The following is an 18,762-nucleotide window of genomic DNA, read 5'->3' as shown; positions in this document are numbered from 1 at the left end:
TTATTAATGTCCTTTTTAATAATCCTATGACCAAGAACAATTTAGATTAAATTATAAAAGATTTATCTCTCAATATTATGATCACTATCATAATGATAAATCTCTAAATTTAATCAAGAACATTATTATATTAATATTTTAATATAATAATAATAATAATAAATTATTTGATACATGATTGATTGGATTGTGGTCATACTCCTTATTCCCAATAATTTAGATGGCTTTTTATGTGGAGGTCTGTTTCATATTTTAGACTAATTATACATTCAAAACCTATAGCTTCTCCCATACAAAATCAAGGGCAAATTACATTCGTTTTTCATAATAAGCAAAAAAAAAAATTAATCATGTTAAATATATACTAAAATTAGTCATTAATATAAAATATAAATTAAAAATAAATAAAATTATATATATTTATATATAAATATAAAATAATTAATTTTAGTGTACAAATATTTTTTTAAAAAAAATATGCTCATCTTATGACAAGGAAAAAGGAGATCAATATTAAAAAAATTCAAGCTAATAGATTAAATAATTTAAAAAAATTTAATATAAATTTTTCTGTCTTTCAAAGATTATAGATTAATTATTTTCGTCAATTAGTCACTTATTAATAATTTTCGTAAACGATTAATAATATGGAACGTTAATTTATATTATATATGATATCTAATATATTTAATTAGATATTAAATAAATATTTTTATAAAAATTTATCAATTTAGTATTAATAGATTATATTAAAATTAAAATTTATATAATTATAAAAATAGAATAAATTAATAAATTTTTATAAATATATTTATTTAACATCCAATTAAACATAATATGATATATAAACATACATGGATACATAACTAATTTGTTGGTTTATTTTTTTGTATGAAATATTCTTTATAAATTATTGTGCCTAATGTGTATAAAGTCCTGCAAAATAGACTCTTATATTAAATCAATCTAATTTTTAACATGTTAAATTATTATTATTCCATCGTATATTATTATTTAGATGGCTTTTTATGTGGAGGTCTATTTCAAATTTTACACTAATTATAGATTCAAAACCTATAGTTTCTCCCATACAAAATCCAGGGCAAATTACATTCGCTTTTCATAATAAGAAAAAAAATCAATCAGCTTAAATATATACTAAAGTCTAAAATCACTCATTAATATAAAATATATATTAAAATATAAAATATAAATTAAAAATAAATTAAATTATATATATTTATATATAAATATATAATAATTATTTTTAATGTGTAAATAATATTTTTTTTAAAAATATACTCATCTTATAATAAGAAGAGAGAAGATCAATATTAAAAAAAAACAGAATATTACACATTTAAATATTTTTTTATTAAAATTTATTTAAATAGGTCTAATATCAACAAAAATCATTCTCATTAAAAAAGTGTCAATACAGATGCTTTTTCTTTTTCTCTTCCCAGCGCTTCTTCTTCTTCATTCAAATTCATGCATACCTCATCTTCTTCTTTTTTCAAATTCACTTATACCTCCTCCTCCTCCACTTCCTCCTCCTCCTTCGTGCATGCAGATTCTTCTTCTGCTTCTCCTCCTCCTTCTCTTCTTCTTCTTCTCTTTGGTTATCGTCATCACCAATAATACCAACATTTTGCTAATGGATTATTTTTTCAATCGAATTAAATGGAATACAATTACTAAATTGAATTGAATTGAATTGAATGGACGCATGTGTTCTGAATTGAATTGAATTGATAATCTCCTAAATTGTAAACACGGTTATTTTGAATTTGATTTTATATAATGTTCCGTTCATTTAGTACTATACAATTATATTTATTTCACTTTAGTAACGTGTTCGGTTCATTATGTAAAAGACGGTTTTGAATTTGATTTTATATAATGGATAATGTTCCGTTCATTTAGTACTATACAATTGTTTCACCTTAATAACATATTCGGTTCATTATGAATTGAATTGAATTGAATTGAATTGACGCAGGTCTTCTGAATTGAATTGATAATCTCTAAATTATAGACATGTGTTTTTAATTTGATTTTATATAATGGATAATGTTCTGTTTATTTAGTACTATACAATTGTTTTACCTTAATAATGTGTCTGGTTAATTATGCAGAAAGTTGTTTTGAATTTGATTTTATATAATAGATAATGTTCCGTACTATACAATTGTTTCACCTTAATAACATATTCGGTTAATTACGAATTGAATTGATAATCTTTAAGAGGAGGAAAAGAAGAAGGAAAGAAGAAAAATCTACGTGTGTAAATTTAAAAGAAGAAGAAAGGAAGGAGAAGAACCTACTCGAATTTGAAAGAAGAAGAAGAAATACGAGGAGAAGAAAAAAGAAACGGAGAAAGAGCGTGCTTTAAAAAGTTGTTACAACAACTTTGATAGACTTGAATAAGAATTTTGCTTGAATGTAGAGTTTTATTCTAAAAAAAATTCAAACCAATAGATTAAGTAATTAAAAATTTTTAATATAATTTTTTCTGTAGTGGCGATTTTGATTTAAGAAATTTTAATTTTTATAAATTAAAAAAATCTTTTTTATTTTTAATTTTCATTCAAGATAATTAATTTAAATTGTTTGTCCAAAATCAATTAAATTATTCATGAAATTATCCAAATTAAATGAAAATAGATATCAAAAGTCAATAATTCAATGTCATTTTCGATAAACACAAAAGAGTGAGTCATAATAAAATTCACAAAATTCCTCTAATAATATTATCGTGATTTTAACTAAAATTAATATAAACTGCATTATATTGATGTGGACAATATACTAAAATTTTGTATACATAATCATTAATTCATTATACAACAATTTCTCATCATTCAATGATCAATAGATTGATAAAAATCTAAGGGTAAAAAACCATAATAAGCCAACTGGCTCAAAAAATAACGTAAATACGCCAAAGCAAAAATCGTTTCAGCAATAAGCTAGACCGCATTTTTATATAATTCGAACCAGCTTGGTTCGAACTAGAGATGGTAGTAATTCGAACCAGGGTGGTTCGAATTAGGTTATTTTATTTGTTAATAAATCGAACCAACCTGGTTCGAATTATGAATGAATGTAATTCGAACCAAGGTGGTTCGAATTAGGTTATTTTATTTGTTAATAAATCGAACCAACCTGGTTCGAATTATGAATGAATGTAATTCGAACCAAGGTGGTTCGAATTATAGGGAGAAAGGGTTTTCCGTGTAAATCGAACCGGGCTGGTTCGAATTACACAAATCATAGGTCGAACCAGACCGGTTTGAATTAGGGTGAGACTGACTGAGCTGTTTATCTATGGACGAGGCAGATCCGAATCGGCCAAAGAGGTGCGGCCTATGGCGCCAACCCGGCCTATGTCACCATTCATAGTTCGAACCAGACCGGTTTGATTGTTTATGAATAATGCAACACTTTCCGTGGATGCACAATTTAATAAGAAAAAAATAATCACTAAACTGTTTCAAGATTCGTTGATCGTAGGAAGGGAATGTCCCACAAGAGAAATAAAAAAAAAAACATAGGTGAACAGACTACAACATAATAAAGTAAATGAACAAAATTGGTGGAGTGAAAAAATGGGTGACAAGACATAACACTGTCACCGAATTTCAAATATGATGACGGAAAAGACTCTAACATGCCTCTTTGTTTGAAATGCTCTTCTTTGGGGTTAACTTAGCGGAGAAGTATTATTTAAAGACAATAATTAAAATAAAATATTATTCAGTAATAAAAATTAAATATTGGAAAGTGTCCAAACTATGGAAAAAAAAGTACAAACCACTATCATACATGATTGAACTTTAAAGAAAAAAATACATGAAACATGACTCATCTAAACAGATGCGACCCAGTGCCACAGCGAGGGGGTACCCGTGCCCTCTGACCTCGGCGGATCAACGGCTCCACATCCTCGATGTCATCCTCGTCATCCGGTGGGGCAGGCTGTGCTGGTGGCGCAACATGCAGGGGTGTCGCCGAAATCCCTGCGACAGACTGTGATGCAGCGGTGAAGGCGGATGGAGGAGTACCTCCGAGACGGAACTGGTGACCAGCGGATGAGGATGGAGGCTCATTGAGATCAACATCTAACGGGGCCTGTGTGCCTGAGGTCTGACCACCACTGCGCGGAGTGGCCTCCCCCTGCATGATGGCGCTGATCTCGTCAAGGAAGCGTGGACTCCCGAAGTCCCCAACAAGCGTGTCTGACCCAATGAAGTCTGACCACTGTGATCCGGGGATGCGCCAAGGTGTCCCCCCCTGCTCAGGCTGGTCATCGGCAGGCACACCAACGAAATAATCTCCAAGAGGGCCTGATCCAAGTACAGCATCACCTGTGTATGCCCCGGCACCCATCCCTGTACCATACAACTCACCTGCATGACCATGATCGTGTGTGGTAGCACCAGCAGATGCAGCAGCCCCTGAACCACCCCCACCAACGGGCCGATGCTGATCGTCGGTGTCGTCCCGATGGTCAGGACGACCCCTCGCCCTACCTCGCCGGCCTCGTCCTCCGCCTCTAGCGGGACCGGCGTCGTAATCATCGTGCACACCAAGGTCAGGCCACCTCCACTCACGCTGGCTCCTCCGTGTCCCCACACCCATCCTCCTATCAACCCTACGCCTGTCCGGCACGTCCTCCTGACGATCCATGTCAGGAACTCGCCCCGGACCCCGCTGTGAGGCCTCTAATGGAATAGGAACTGCTCTAGGATCCCCCAACTGCGACTCCGGAGACAAGAACCTCTTACCATACTGACGCCACCAGTCAAGGAACGCATGCGAAGGACCGGGGTCGCCTACAACGTCGAACCTCAGCACAGAGTCCTGACGAGAGTCCCAAAGGAGATGCCATCTCTGCAAAGTAGACGGGAACCATCGATCGCCGCCTCTACCGTCCTTGGACATCAAAAAGTCAATGTTCAGGGCGGGATGCGGAATGGGCTGAACCCCACCAAACTGCGGAAGAACACGATCTATCTGATGCCACTCTATCACAGCAAAGTAGATCAGCGCCGTCACAGAGCGCCACAACGCCATATGCCGAGGCTCCAAAACCTCTGGATGCACAACCTGAAGTACGTCCGGAGTAGTATACGGCATCCATAGAAACTGCAAAAGGAACTCACCCTTGTCAGGGCAACTTTATCACACAACTAGAAATGCTAGATTCTAAAAGGAGACTTGCTAAGTAGCATACTCACCTCCCCATCCTGTAACATGTCTATCCTGAGCCTCCACATCTCCACTCTAGGACCCTTCTCGCTCCCGGAAGGGTTGTAACCTGACCATCTGCACCATACACATTGGTTACATGAACAGAAATATTAATGACTATGCAGTTATGTATGTCAAATTGAAATAGAGAAGGCATAGTATAGTACCTGGATGCCAATGGCCAGCTCGACTCCTCATATCCTGCTGGCCTAAATCGAGGAAAGCGCCAAAAGATCCAAGACTGGAGCAGCTGAAGCGGGCCCGCTAACTTGACCACATGTCTGTTTGCCACTCGGCACATGCACCGGTACAACCAAGCCAGTGCGGCGGAACCCCAGCTGTAGGTACCCATCTCCTCCAGCCTAGCTACGTACGGGAGCCATCTGATGTGAATCCGGTTCCCGGACTTGTCCGCAAACAGCTGCGTGCCCAACAACATCATGATGTACGCACGGGCATAACGGCGCACAGTCTCATCATCAGCATCCTCAGGGCACTCCCCGAAGGTCTCCTGAAACCAGCTGCAGTTCACTGCGTACTTCTGAACCTGGCTGGGAGGAGGTATAACTCCGAGCAACTCCTGGAACCAGACCCAGGCTGGACGGCCACCCTCGATGTATATATGGAACTCGGACAAGCACCCGCTCACGTAACGGCCGTCCACTGGCAAACCCAGCTGGTATGCCACGTCCTGGAGTGTGATGGTGCACTCTCCGAAAGGCATGTGGAACGTGTGCGTCTCTGGACGCCATCGCTCTACGAAAGCACTGACAAGAGCCTCGTCTAGCCGGAACCATCGGTCGTTCAGCCTTGCAAGATGGTATAGACCTGCCATCTGCAAGTACGGAACGTATCTGTCATCAAGTCGCATGCCCTGCTGCCGCCGCATGCTCCTAATGCATCGCTGGGGCTGCTCACAAAATGAAACGCTCAGTTAGAACCGGCTTGAAATCCAACCACAACCATAAGCAGCATCATAAATCATCAACATACCATTCTGCTAAATAAGACCGCATAACATTACATGAAAGATAACCAACTAGAAAACAAATCCATAGACCGCACAACTAAACCGCATAAATAAACCAGCCTAACGAGAAACAGCTTAACTAAACCGGTTTACGTAAAAGAGCTACGGTAAAAACAACTAGCATAAAAAAAGTCAAACAAATCACCAACATAAAACCACTAACGAAAATCACCTACCCTAAACCACTAACATAAACCGTTTGCATAAACCACTCGCAAAAACCGCTAACACAAACCACCAACATAAACCACCAACAGAAACCACTAACTTAAACCACTAGCATAAACCACTAACAAAAACTACTAACATAACCCACCTACATAAACCACTAACATAAACCACTAACATAAACCACCATCTAACCCACATGGAAAACCACTAACATAAACCACCAACAGAAACCACTAACTTAAACCACTAGCATAAACCACTAACTTAAACTACTAACATAAACCACCTACATAAACCACTAACATAAACCACTAACATAAACAACCATCTAACCCACATGCAAAACCACTAAGGCACAAATACCGCTAGAATAAAAAATATTTCCGTACTAACCTCCTCGTCGATGACCCCGGCTATATGAGCGACTCCGTCCAACCGATATAACCGTGCCGGATCGTCCCCCATGAGCAGAGTATTCCGTTCAGCTATTATTCGGAGAGAATCTCGGTCGTTTTCTCTGAGATTTTGTGGGGTAGGGGGGAGGAATAAGAGTTCGAATGAGGGTGATTCGAACTCCTTATATAGCCGAATCAAGAGTAATTCGAACCACCTTGGTTCGATTTATAAAGGAGAGTAATTCGAACCAGCTTGGTTCGAATTACATGCTTTGCAATGGTAGTAGTTCGAACTAGCCTAGTTCGAATTATGTGTGAGTGAAGTTCGAACCACCTTGGTTCGAATTACGTTGAAATAACAACCTCTAATTCGAACCACCCTGGTTCGAATTACTACCATTTTGAGTTCGAACCAAGCTGGTTCGAATTATATAAAAATGCGGTCTGGCTTATTGATGAAACGATTTTTGCTTTGGCGTATTTACGTTATTTTTCCACTCATTTGGCTTAATATGGTTTTTTACCCAAAATCTAACTTTATAACAAACATAAACTTAAATTACTCCAAAAATAAATAGATCAATACTGGCGGCCTGCGCAATAATATATCATCAAGTTCTCATGCTCATTACTTAGCCGATGAGATATGATCCCAACACCGAGTGAAGAATGATGAAGTTGATGACCCGCTATTCTCTCTGTGTTTCTCTCTTGATCTTCATCCCCACACTCACACACTCTGCGAATTCAAGCGCCAACTATTTGACCACTCAACAACTCTGGTTCTCTCAAACCCTCGATCATTACTCTCCCTATGTCAGTACTTTCAATTTCCAGATCCTTCATCTTATAATTCTTTGCGCCATTTCATCCTTTTCATAATTACGCGAATTGCAGTCGCAGGATCGGAGCCAATTCCAGCAAAGATACTACGAGTTCCTTGACTTTTTCCGTAGTCCAGATGGACCTATTTTTATGGTAATTTGTGGTGAATATACATGCAAGGGGATCAAAAACGACTATATTGCTGTAAGTTTCAATCTTTCCGCAAATATGCATTGTTATTGGTGAATTGAGATCATAAGTTTTGGCTTTGCCTTGTAACACACTATAGGTTTTGGCAAAGAAGTTTGGAGCAGCTGTGGTTTCCCTTGAGCATCGCTATTATGGAAAGAGTTCTCCGTTTAAACAGCTCACAACACAAAATTTGAGATATCTTTCATCCAAGCAAGCACTCTTTGATTTGGCTGTTTTTCGCCAGAGTTATCAGGCAAGTTAGATTTTTTCTAACTTCCTGTTTGATGACATGTCAGAAATTAACCAGTAATTCAGTGAAGTAGTGCCTTTAGGGACTAGTTGGGAATTAGTCAATTAAAATCAAATTGTAGAATGCACAAGCTCGCAGATGTCAGTGAGAAAGGAGTTCATTGATTGTTAGTCAGCTCAAGATTGAGCTTATCATTAATAATCAATGACAATCCCCAGAAAATGGGAATATTTTATGTCAATTTGAGTGAATCTTATCATACTTTCCTTCAGGTTTCATGATGACTTAAAGAGTCTGCAGTGTGGATTAGCTTATTGCTCATCATTTTAATTGCTTATTGTACTTCTTGTAGGAATCTTTAAATGCAAAGCTTAATAGAACAAAAGAAGAAAATCCATGGTTTGTTTTTGGTGTCTCATATCCTGGAGCACTGAGTGCATGGTTTCGTCTTAAGTTTCCACATTTAACATGTGGAAGTCTTGCAAGCTCTGCAGTTGTTCTTGCTGTTTATAACTTCACAGAGTTTGATCAGCAGGTGAAGATAGTGATTTTTCCTTTATGTTCATACTCTCACCATATCTCTATTTTACAGATTTTCAGAAGATTCCATACATTGATCAGTGTTCCCTTTGGTTTAGTTTCATTCAAGTGTTGAGTTCTGTCTTAAACATGCAGGTTGGTGAGTCGGCAGGTCCTGAATGTAAAGCAGCATTACAAGAAACCACTAAACTCGTCGATCAAAAACTAGTAACTAATGGAAAGGCATTAAAGGCATCTTTCGATGCAACTGATGTATGCTTTATTACTCTATAGATCATATTATTATTTACCCACATGCATGAGCTACATAGCCCAATAGATTTTTATGGTATGATTTGCACGATATCTGTTGATCTTTGCCTTGCTATGCAGCTCAGAATTGATGGTGATTTCCTGTACTTTTTGGCAGATGCTGCTGCTACAGCGGTAATTCATATGATATCTGCTGTTTCATTTCTTCAAGTCAGTGAAATATCATGTATTCAAGTTCACTTTTTCCCACCGCTCTTCCGGTTTTTTATGAATGTTTCAGTTTCAATATGGAAATCCAGATAAATTATGCAAGCCTCTTGTTGAGGCAAAAAAGGCTGGGGATGATTTGGTGGTATGTTTTTCAAGCTAGCTTCTTAGTTCAGTATTCTTAATTTAATGAATTATACACTCGTGTCAATGTCTCTGGTCCTCTTCCTGGTGGGGATGGTTACCTCTCTAGTAATCTGATTTCACATATATTATCATTTTGCAGGATGCTTATGCCAAATATGTAAAAGAGTATTACCTTGGAGACTTTGGTGCTAGCGTACAATCTTACAACCAGAATTACTTGAAAAACACTGCTGCTAGTGAAGACAGTTCTGATAGACTGTGGTGGTTTCAAGTTTGCACCGAAGTAGCATACTTTCAAGTGGCTCCCTCTAATGATAGTGTGCGCTCCTCAAAAGTTGATACAAGGCAATCTCCTTTTCTCCATTGTTAACTTTGTATACTTCTTTATTTGTTGACAAGATTCCTTTCCTCATTTTTTGCATATCACACAATGGATTTCATTTTTCCAGTTTTTTGTATACTTTGTGATCATGATCTCATAAATTGGAAAAAGTAATTTCTTAGATATTTCAGGTACCATTTGGACCTCTGCAAAAATGTATTTGGAGAAGGCATCTTTCCTGATGTTAATTCAACTAATATATACTATGGAGGCACCAAAATTGCTGGTCAGAATCTTCCCTTGCCTAAATGTGTCATTCGGTGCAAAGCTTTGTTTTATCGTTTTGTGTTAAGTGAACATTCATAAGCTATCTTTATCGGGCCTTAATTATTGTTGTTGTGAACTTAGAAGAACCTAATGAAATGGGAGTCTTTATTGTGTTTGCATATTTTAGTTTGAATCATGATTGAATTAGCCACTAAAGTAATCTATTAGAACTTTTTTATTAGCATATTTTACATGTCTTTATGGTTTTAGTCTGAATATCATGTTATATTGTCATCATGAATTTGACTTCTTTCATCTACCCTAATGTAACGTACATGGACAGGTTCAAAGATAGTTTTTACAAATGGTTCCCAGGATCCTTGGCGCCGTGCATCAAAACAAGCGTCATCCCCTGACAGTGAGTTGGAATGAACTATTTTCAATTTTGAATAATTCCCTTCTTTATTAATGCTATTACTCTGGCACAATGTCAAAATTGCATTTCTTTCAAATCCAACAATTACTATTATCAAATTGCGGTTGAACTTTTCAGTGCCTTCCTATACAATCACGTGTTCTAATTGCGGCCATGGAACTGACATGCGTGGATGTCCTCAATCTCCGTTTAACATTGAAGGTATATATCGCTTGCCAATCTTAAACCTACAGTATTTCCATTGCAAGATCCCAACAAATAGATTTAGCACTGCAAAAAAGAAAAAAATGATAATAACATGATAATTTCTTGTAGAAAGAAAACTCAAATTAGTTGCCAACATCACCTTTTTTGGTTTACTTTTCACAATACATGATTATGCTCCTGCATTTTGATAGCGAAATTTCATTCTAGGTAATGAGAAGAACTGCACCTCCCCTGATGCAGTCCACAAAGTCCGGCAAAAGATTGTGGAGCACATAGACCTGTGGCTTTCTGAGTGCCAGGACACGAGCAGGAGCTGTATATAATTATTCTTAGCATGCAATAAGATAATGTAGGACAACAAAAATTCTGTGAAGTAATGAATTGTGAATCACCTTTGTGAATTATTTGTTATTTATTTCTTGTTCACTCTTAATAGCTTTGGAAATTAGAAGTGAGATTTTTGCTCCTATTATAATAACATCATGTTATGTTCAATGCTTATGACAAGGTGAGGAATTTAGTATCAGCTCACTACAACGTGTTTTGACAACCTTCATGACCATGAGAGCTAACTTCCATAAAACACCATGATTTTTAAGTGACTACATAGGTAAGTTCATATAATTTTTATTCAGTTTAGAGATAGATTATTGATTATCTAATATTGAACTGAATTGAATAACGAATAATCACTGTTTGTATAACTTTATTTATCATAGACATAGAGAATCAGTTAGGCTTGAGGAGGATTCCCTCAAACAAGACATTGTTAGCATACCTTTGCAACTTCAAAAGTCCTGTCAATGCCGTAATTACATTCTTGTCAGCATTCAGCAGTAAGAATGGTGCAAAGCAAAATCGAGTTTGTGAAGAGTCCAAGTTAGTGAGTTACATACCATTTTTCGAAAAAAAAAGCTCCTTGCAGTGTTGCCACTTGCCACCATGACTCACCATTTGAGCCGGGCAACGAACCAGACCCTGCCGTGCTTACTATTAGAACTCTGATGTATATGCAGTTTTCATTCTATTTTTTCTTGCCAATACCGAACTCATCCTGTAACATTTGGCTCAGTTAAAACTTAAAAGCACAATCACACGTGATATTTCTCACTGTAATTTTACTAGAAATTCTTTGGCAAACTTCTCAGCCTGTTAAGAATCTGTGGCCAATCTGTTAAATACCTTGAATGAATGGAACAAAAGATTTAAGAATTTGATGTCATGTGAATAAATGGGCAAATCATTCGAATTCCCAAAGAATAAAGATTGGTTTTTCTGTTTTTTTTTTTTTTTTTGGGGGGGGCACTGAAATGTGCGTCCTTAACCTGTCACATGCATATGGGGCCAGGCCAAGCTATCAACATGAGTTTATTGCGCCTTTTTTGGTGGGTTTGGGGAGAAGAGAAAGAGAGGGAGGGGCAGAAAGAATGAAAGAAGCCAAAACAAACAAAAACATCAAGATATTCCTTGCCAGTTGCATGTGATGTAATAGTGCTGCTAGTGCTGTACTATTATTGGACACGATTAAAATGTTCACTTTCACTGGTATTCAGGGTTACGGTTCAAATTATACTTCCCTTTTCACTTTAGCCACGAAACTTACATTCCAATTCCATCATGTCCCAGGCATTGAGATCATTCCATGTTCAAATTGTTCGTGGATAGCTGGAGTGAAAAGAATATGTAAAGTGGTTCCATCTTCACAAATGGTTTATATAACTGGAAATTGACTTTAAGAATACATCCATTTAAGCTTAATTTTCTTAACCAGAATTCTTGACACAACTCAAACAAAAATAAACAAGACGTTGTCATTCGTATCTGTTTAGAAGGCGTAATTTTTGTCATACATTTCCCATGAAAATTTTCATGCGAACCCATTATTTTAAACAAACATTTAAATGAAAAATGTTTATATGAACTTTTTAATTAACCATCGAGATACGTTACATCACGAGTAAAACAAAACGAACTACAGCATATGGATTACAACAAGATTTTAATCGATTAATTTAAGCGTATACTTATTGGAGAAGGAAAAGAGATAAGTTTGACCAAGAAACATTGATTAAAGCAGGTAAAGTAACCCAGAGTCACACAACGTGATGCTATCTGACACGTAAAGCAATAGAAATTAATATGTATAAACTTCGTGCAAAACGTCAAAGTTAGAGAAGATCACATTATATTACAGAATTCTAATATGTACAATTTAATACCCAGCTGTACAATTGTCAATTTGCCATAGCTCCTTGCCACGTCATGACGATGACAGCTGAACCAAATATTTTTGGAGAAATTCCCATTTACTCCATGGAAGAAATTTCGTACAAACCTAAGCTGCCATTCCTTGTGAAGCTTCATAAACCATGACTGAGAAACCTTTTAACACAACTGAGACAGAAATTAAGATTAACCAATAGTCCATAGAAATTGCAATGCACAAGGATAAAAGATGACTAATGCACGTGTTCTGCAAATTAATCAGTATGTTTTTCCAATAAATGCTGGTCCCTTGATGCTTGCCCAGCATTTTTAAATAGTCACTTTAGCTTAGAAGTCTCTAAATCGATCCAAAAAAGCCTGAAAATGTGTCATATACACACAAACACTCCATTTGGTCCAGACATGTCAGGCATACATTCATTCAGTGCTAATGTGGGGAACCAACTTTCAACTTTGTCTGCATGATCGGCAGCCAAGTGGTTTATGTTTGCTTCTCCCCAAAAGAAAAGTCACATGACTGGCACGTAAACAGTCACATAACAGTGGCTTCTAGGGAGTAAATGGGACACCTTTTGATAATACACAAGCCAAATGGGTAACCACATCTGCTCACCAGTTACCACCTCATCACTTACAGCCCATGGGGACCCAATTTCAAAATTTTAAGAACCCAATCGGAAGCTCTTAAACAGTAACCATAGACTACCATTAAAAAAAAGGTAGAACTATCAATCAATGCATTTATAAGTATACAACAGTCTCACGCTGGTGCAGTCACATGCTTCTATTTTCAGACTTTTTAAGATAAGGGATATATGATTAGATATTTTTGTAATACTTTTTTACATGAGAAGTACATTGAAGTTAAATAAAAAATTAAATCTAACAAAATAAATCTAAGTTAGTAGCAACTAGCTTGGATTCTTGAGTGTTTGCGATTTAGTATTTACACAAGTCAGATCGAGAAAAAAAGATGTGTACCATGATTATGACTGGAAGAGAGTTATGGTTGCAATATAACCATTCTTCATCACCTGCTTAGCATCATAATGGTACAGATTAGCAGTCTCCTTTTATCATCATATAGGACAATTATTAAACAAGCAGCGGACTGTAATTGCAAAGAATGCCATACCTCAAAGGCAATATTTTGATAACCATATACAAGAGTAGAACCAAAAGGGTTACTCGCAGAACCTTGAGTTTGGATCGCAGCTCGCCCACAATCCCCGAGTATTTCCTAACAGAACCAATTGAAAGCTATTATTATACACCAAAACTTTTGTCAACCAATATAAAAAACCACATCAAAGCTTGTCAGTTTACACAATTATTTGCTCTTTCGAAATCAAACCATATTATTCATCTTCCATAAAAGAACATCGATATAAGGGTATCCATTCAACTTCGGAGGGATAGAATATCACCTTTACGTGTTCCCACTTTGTACTAGGTGTAATAGCTCTCTGCTTGCTGTTATTTACTTCCTGAAAAGATTCTCCGGCAGCTGACAAGGAAAATAATAATTTATAACTTCACCTATAGCTGCTAATGAAGGCCAATCTAGATACAGCATTGTAAATACAAGATTGCTTACAATCTGAGCCGTGGATAACAAAGTTACACTTGATGTATGAATTGAAATCAGCATGACCCGGGTAATTAGTATGTAACACAAACTTCTTGATTTTATGAGTCTGAAAAAACAACAGACTTCTAGTGAGTTCAATTGTCGTTTCTGTCAGTGTATAAGAACAAAGGGATGTGTGATTATGCAAACAACAAACCTGCCCATCAAATAAGATGTCCAGACCACGAGTAAAGTAATTATAAAAGTAATCTCCACAAAGAGTTGTTCGAGGCCGAAGATCCGAGGCAGAATGAATAACCATAGGATCTACCTGCAGGGCGAGAGTCAGGATCAATAAAAGATATTCATTCTGAGCAGTTTAGTTCTAAAAGGATAGTTAACAGTAAATCTAGATTTCTACTCCATAAAATAAATGACTAAGTATCTAGTGGACATCAGTGCTCCGTCCATGAAGCTCTGTAATTTACATTGGAACTACGAGGAGAAATAATTAGCTTCATATTCCTATAGATGATAACTCCATTTTGGACAACCCCACATTCCCACCTGGCCATGTGTTTTGAGCTTAACAATGAACTTTCTCACCCGACTTCTTTGCACTCTCTTTACACCTTAACCAAACCAAATTACCAAACATATGCGCAGTCTTAAACATGCAGCAATAGATTGCCAAGCTCCGTATATGATCCTTAAATTAAAGGCAGAACATGCTTTGAATTTACACTTGAAAATGATGGTACAGGGCGGAAGAATCTGGTAGAATTAATAAGGAAGTTATCTTGTCTCGGTCCTTATAAAATTTTCATTTTGGTTTTAGATCCGGTAAAATATGAAAATTATCTAGTTTGGTTTTCATGGTTATTTGGTTAATCAGTTTGCTTTGTTTAGTGTTGATGTGATGTGACAAGTAAACTCTATTTTTTATGATTTATTATCTTAAAATACGGCATAAAATAATATAAATCAATTGCTCTAATAATTTTGTTATATGCATTTAAAATATATTCATGAATAAAATATGTAAAATATATTCATTTGAAAGAATTTACTTAATATGTTATGATTTTAAATTTTTAATATCATGAGAAAATAAATAATTAAAAGAATTTAGTTTTATGTACCAACATATATATAGATTTTTTTAACATTCATTAGATGTTAATGTTATTATAAATATTAAAGTATTTTTTAATATGATATTAGGTGTAAAAATTAAGGGGAAAAAACAAAAAGTAAAAAAGAGAAGAAACAACCAAGCAAATGTTATTATAAATATTAAAGTATTCTGTTATATGTTAATTAGCTGTAAAAATTAAAAAGGGGGAGCGGGAGAAAAAAGAGAAGGAACAACAAATCAAATAAAAAACAAATAATACAAGTGCATGAGAGGAGATTTGAAACATGGTTCATGGACTTACAAGTGCTCTTTGCTAACAAGCAAACCATAAATACACCTCTGAATACATGAACTGTAAATAAACATAAATTCAAATCTTCATGGTACACAACCAATAAAGATGCAGGGTTTATAAAAAATTTTAGATATTCTATATATTGATAGAATGCCACAAAAAGACCTACAAAATCATCACATTTCATATACAAAATAGTAATCCAAGGAACCTGCTTTTGATGAATGCCACAGGGACGACCTAGCTCAGTCCACACATCCTGAAGAAACAGGAAGTACAACATGAACTTTGCTTCAGACGAATAATACAAATTGAAGGGAAGATGACCACTGAAAAACATGCAATCTCAGAAAGTAATCCAATAAAAGCATAGCTCAAATGGACCTATTGTATGTAATATACATCCTACCTGAGGACATGCACCAAAAGGAATGTGTTGCGTGCCAACAGTGAAGTGCAATTCTTCCCCCAGCTATACAAAAAAAAAAATAATAATAACTGAATTATATGCCATTATAGTCAATTTACCGAAATAGCCAGAGAGTTTGTCTATAACGATGCTATCTGAGAGAATCATCCTATAAACAGATAGAGGACTCAGAACCAAACCTTAACATGAACTTCTTCCATATAAATGCTGCCAGAAGGTAAAGGAGGAGCAGAAGCCTTATCCATCAAGGATCCCACACCAACTTTCTTACCAGAGGAACTATCATATATGGACACACGGCAAGTTACTGGCGTAGTGCCATCTGGAAACTCCAATGGCAATTCCACTTTCATAATGAAAAGGGACAGAGTTAACAAATTCGAATAATAACATATAGTTCTATGTTTCAATTCACGATGATGTAATAAATACCTCCCCCATCATGACAGCAATCTGTATACTGAGTTGGAATAGGAAATGCAAACGACAGCCCCTAAAACCAAACCAAGGAATTTATAGTCTAAATAATATTATGTCAAACTGTAGGACATAAATTTAAATACAAATAATTAAGCATTTGACATCTCAACCACATACCGGGTAGAATAGAGTGTATATGCCTCTTTCCTTATCGAAAATTCCAGGATATGTGGGCCCAAACAGGGCATATACAGCAACGAACGTGGCCAAAGTCGACGGTCCACTAAAAATTGGGAAGACGATCAATAACACAAGACATTATTTCACAGGAAGTAGATGCTAAAATTAGAGGCCCACAAACTCACCCAATCAACGAAGTCGAGTACCGCATTTGAAGACGCTTTACATCGTATATTTCAATAAGGCGCAATCTCTAAACCAATAATGGAAAATCAGGTCATTATAAATTAGGTGCAGACTATAGCCTCAACACAACAACTTTAACCGATTGAAAGCATAAGGGTTACATACATCAGAAGCTACTAATATTCTGAAGGAATTCTTTACACACTTTTTCAATTTGAATTTTGAACTATATTTCCACCTAATTTAGAATGTTTTGATCTTGATCATGAGACACCCATAAAACAAACCAAACAATCAAATAAGTTGTAACCTTCTAGCCTTGCACTACTAGCTAGTCCAGCACTCAACGTGTCAAATAAATATATAATGAACGAATATCTCCAAGACTCCAACTGAGCCACATCATCTAATATTATGAGTAACAAATAAGCCACGCTGGGTAATTAGTTTGCGGAAACAATACCTGAGACCAGGGATCAAAACGAAGGTGAAAACCATGGTCTGGAAAGCTTATAACAATATCCAACTTAAGTGGTTCCTGTAATTGCATAAGAGCAAATATAGATAAGTTTGATACAAAATAAAACAGAGACACCTCGCAGAGGTGAAAGGTGGAGCCATAGCATTATAGCCTGCCAAAAGCATTCTGCCAGTTCAACATAATCAAGGAAACCCACTATCTCCACGAGATTAAACTTCGTTATACAACACAGTCAACAATAACTTTTAAGTCATGAACACATGAAACGAACCTCATCATAATACTTAACATGAACCACATCATAAATGTTCGGCTGATTCTCTATCTGAGCAAATGCTTCACTTATCGGCATCCCTGAACACCACCAATAAACGGGGGTAACCTAAATTAGCAAAATCCCAATAATATCGACTCCTCAACAGTGCCGGAAAAAACAAACAAGCTGAGCTATCGTAAGTGATAATAACCAAAAACCTAATCGATCAAAGTCAAAATTAAATCACTGCGCCTTCAATACAAGTCCACCTAATCAATCAACTGAAGAAGATCCACCACTGCTATAATGCAATAAGGAAACCGAATGGATCAATTGAAGTGAAAATCAAAAAATCCATTGGATCCTTCTTCAATACGAATTCCCAATTCAAAGCATGAACACGAATTTTTTATTGTTTCATTTTAAAACGGAATGGAATTAGGGGAATACCAAGAGAGAAGGGTCCGATTCCGAGACCAGGTCGGAGATCGAGAACGATGGCTCCCATGGCAGTGCCCTCGCAGCGCCGTCTGGGTCTCTGCAACATATTGGGTATTTGGATTTCGGAGGGGTATTTTGGTAAAATAATTCCGTTACTTTCGGGATCGAAGGCCTAAGGATAACACGGCGATACGCGGCTTCAAATTGAATTGAATGTATAAATATGATATGATGGAAATGGGGAATGGGTTTCTTCTTTCTATTTCTTTCCCTTGTTCCCCTAAACAACTAAGATACGTATAACTTGTATAAAAGATACTTCAAATTTCTATTGAAAATTTTTATACATATTACGAATTTGAATAATTTAATCTATCTTAAATAAATACAACAGTAAACTCTCAAAATAGTAGTCAAAAGTTCAAATTGCCAAAACAATTATTCTTAAATATGTTAATGACAAATAAATTTTAAAAAATTAAAAAAATACGATAAAAAAAATTAAATATTAAATAATATTTTAAAAAATATTAAAAAATTATATTTTAATATAATTTTTATAAGTATTATTAAAAAAATAATTTTTTTTATTCCCAAAATTTTATAATTTTATGTCTAATGGATTTTTTAAAAAACACATTT

The 18,762-nt window shown here is 35.8% G+C and overlaps 2 protein-coding genes across 4 annotated transcripts; one reads left to right on the top strand and one right to left on the bottom strand.

Annotated features, from left to right (window-relative positions):
• The first annotated feature begins 7,436 nt into the window (after positions 1-7,436).
• Positions 7,437-11,719, top strand: LOC130982493 (probable serine protease EDA2). 3 transcript variants are annotated; one of them, XR_009087172.1, is made up of 14 exons: positions 7,437-7,668; positions 7,750-7,881; positions 7,967-8,122; positions 8,472-8,654; positions 8,795-8,911; positions 9,032-9,085; positions 9,192-9,263; positions 9,405-9,610; positions 9,779-9,873; positions 10,198-10,272; positions 10,408-10,491; positions 10,705-10,846; positions 11,006-11,107; positions 11,217-11,719. XR_009087172.1 is itself a non-coding variant. In XM_057906518.1 (12 exons), the coding sequence occupies exons 1-12, from the start codon at positions 7,522-7,524 to the stop codon at positions 10,818-10,820; spliced, it is 1,431 nt and encodes a 476-aa protein (XP_057762501.1). In that variant the 5' UTR covers positions 7,437-7,521; the 3' UTR covers positions 10,821-10,992. The 3 variants fall into 3 exon arrangements, 2 of the variants coding, with proteins under 2 accessions (XP_057762501.1, XP_057762500.1); XM_057906518.1 differs by lacking the exons at positions 11,006-11,107; positions 11,217-11,719 and having other exon boundaries at positions 7,756-7,881; positions 10,705-10,992; XM_057906517.1 differs by lacking the exons at positions 11,006-11,107; positions 11,217-11,719 and having other exon boundaries at positions 10,705-10,992.
• Positions 11,720-12,627: 908 nt separating this feature from the next.
• On the bottom strand, positions 12,628-18,422 carry LOC130981819 (PHAF1 protein At3g51130). The gene is made up of 15 exons (XM_057905542.1): positions 18,130-18,422; positions 17,695-17,777; positions 17,406-17,480; positions 16,942-17,009; positions 16,754-16,859; positions 16,589-16,649; positions 16,336-16,502; positions 16,136-16,198; positions 15,938-15,985; positions 14,511-14,624; positions 14,321-14,420; positions 14,151-14,230; positions 13,859-13,963; positions 13,705-13,757; positions 12,628-12,891 (listed from the first exon to the last, which is right to left on the bottom strand). Exons 1-14 carry the CDS (start codon positions 18,224-18,226, stop codon positions 13,710-13,712), a joined length of 1,215 nt encoding a protein of 404 aa, XP_057761525.1. The 5' UTR covers positions 18,227-18,422; the 3' UTR covers positions 12,628-12,891; positions 13,705-13,709.
• Positions 18,423-18,762: the final 340 nt, after the last annotated feature.

The sequence above is a fragment of the Arachis stenosperma genome, chromosome 5 (assembly GCF_014773155.1).
Source record: "Arachis stenosperma cultivar V10309 chromosome 5, arast.V10309.gnm1.PFL2, whole genome shotgun sequence".
NCBI lineage: Eukaryota > Viridiplantae > Streptophyta > Magnoliopsida > Fabales > Fabaceae > Arachis > Arachis stenosperma.
The sequence above is the reverse complement of the archived record's forward strand: the minus strand, read 5'-3'. Positions and strand labels throughout refer to the sequence as shown.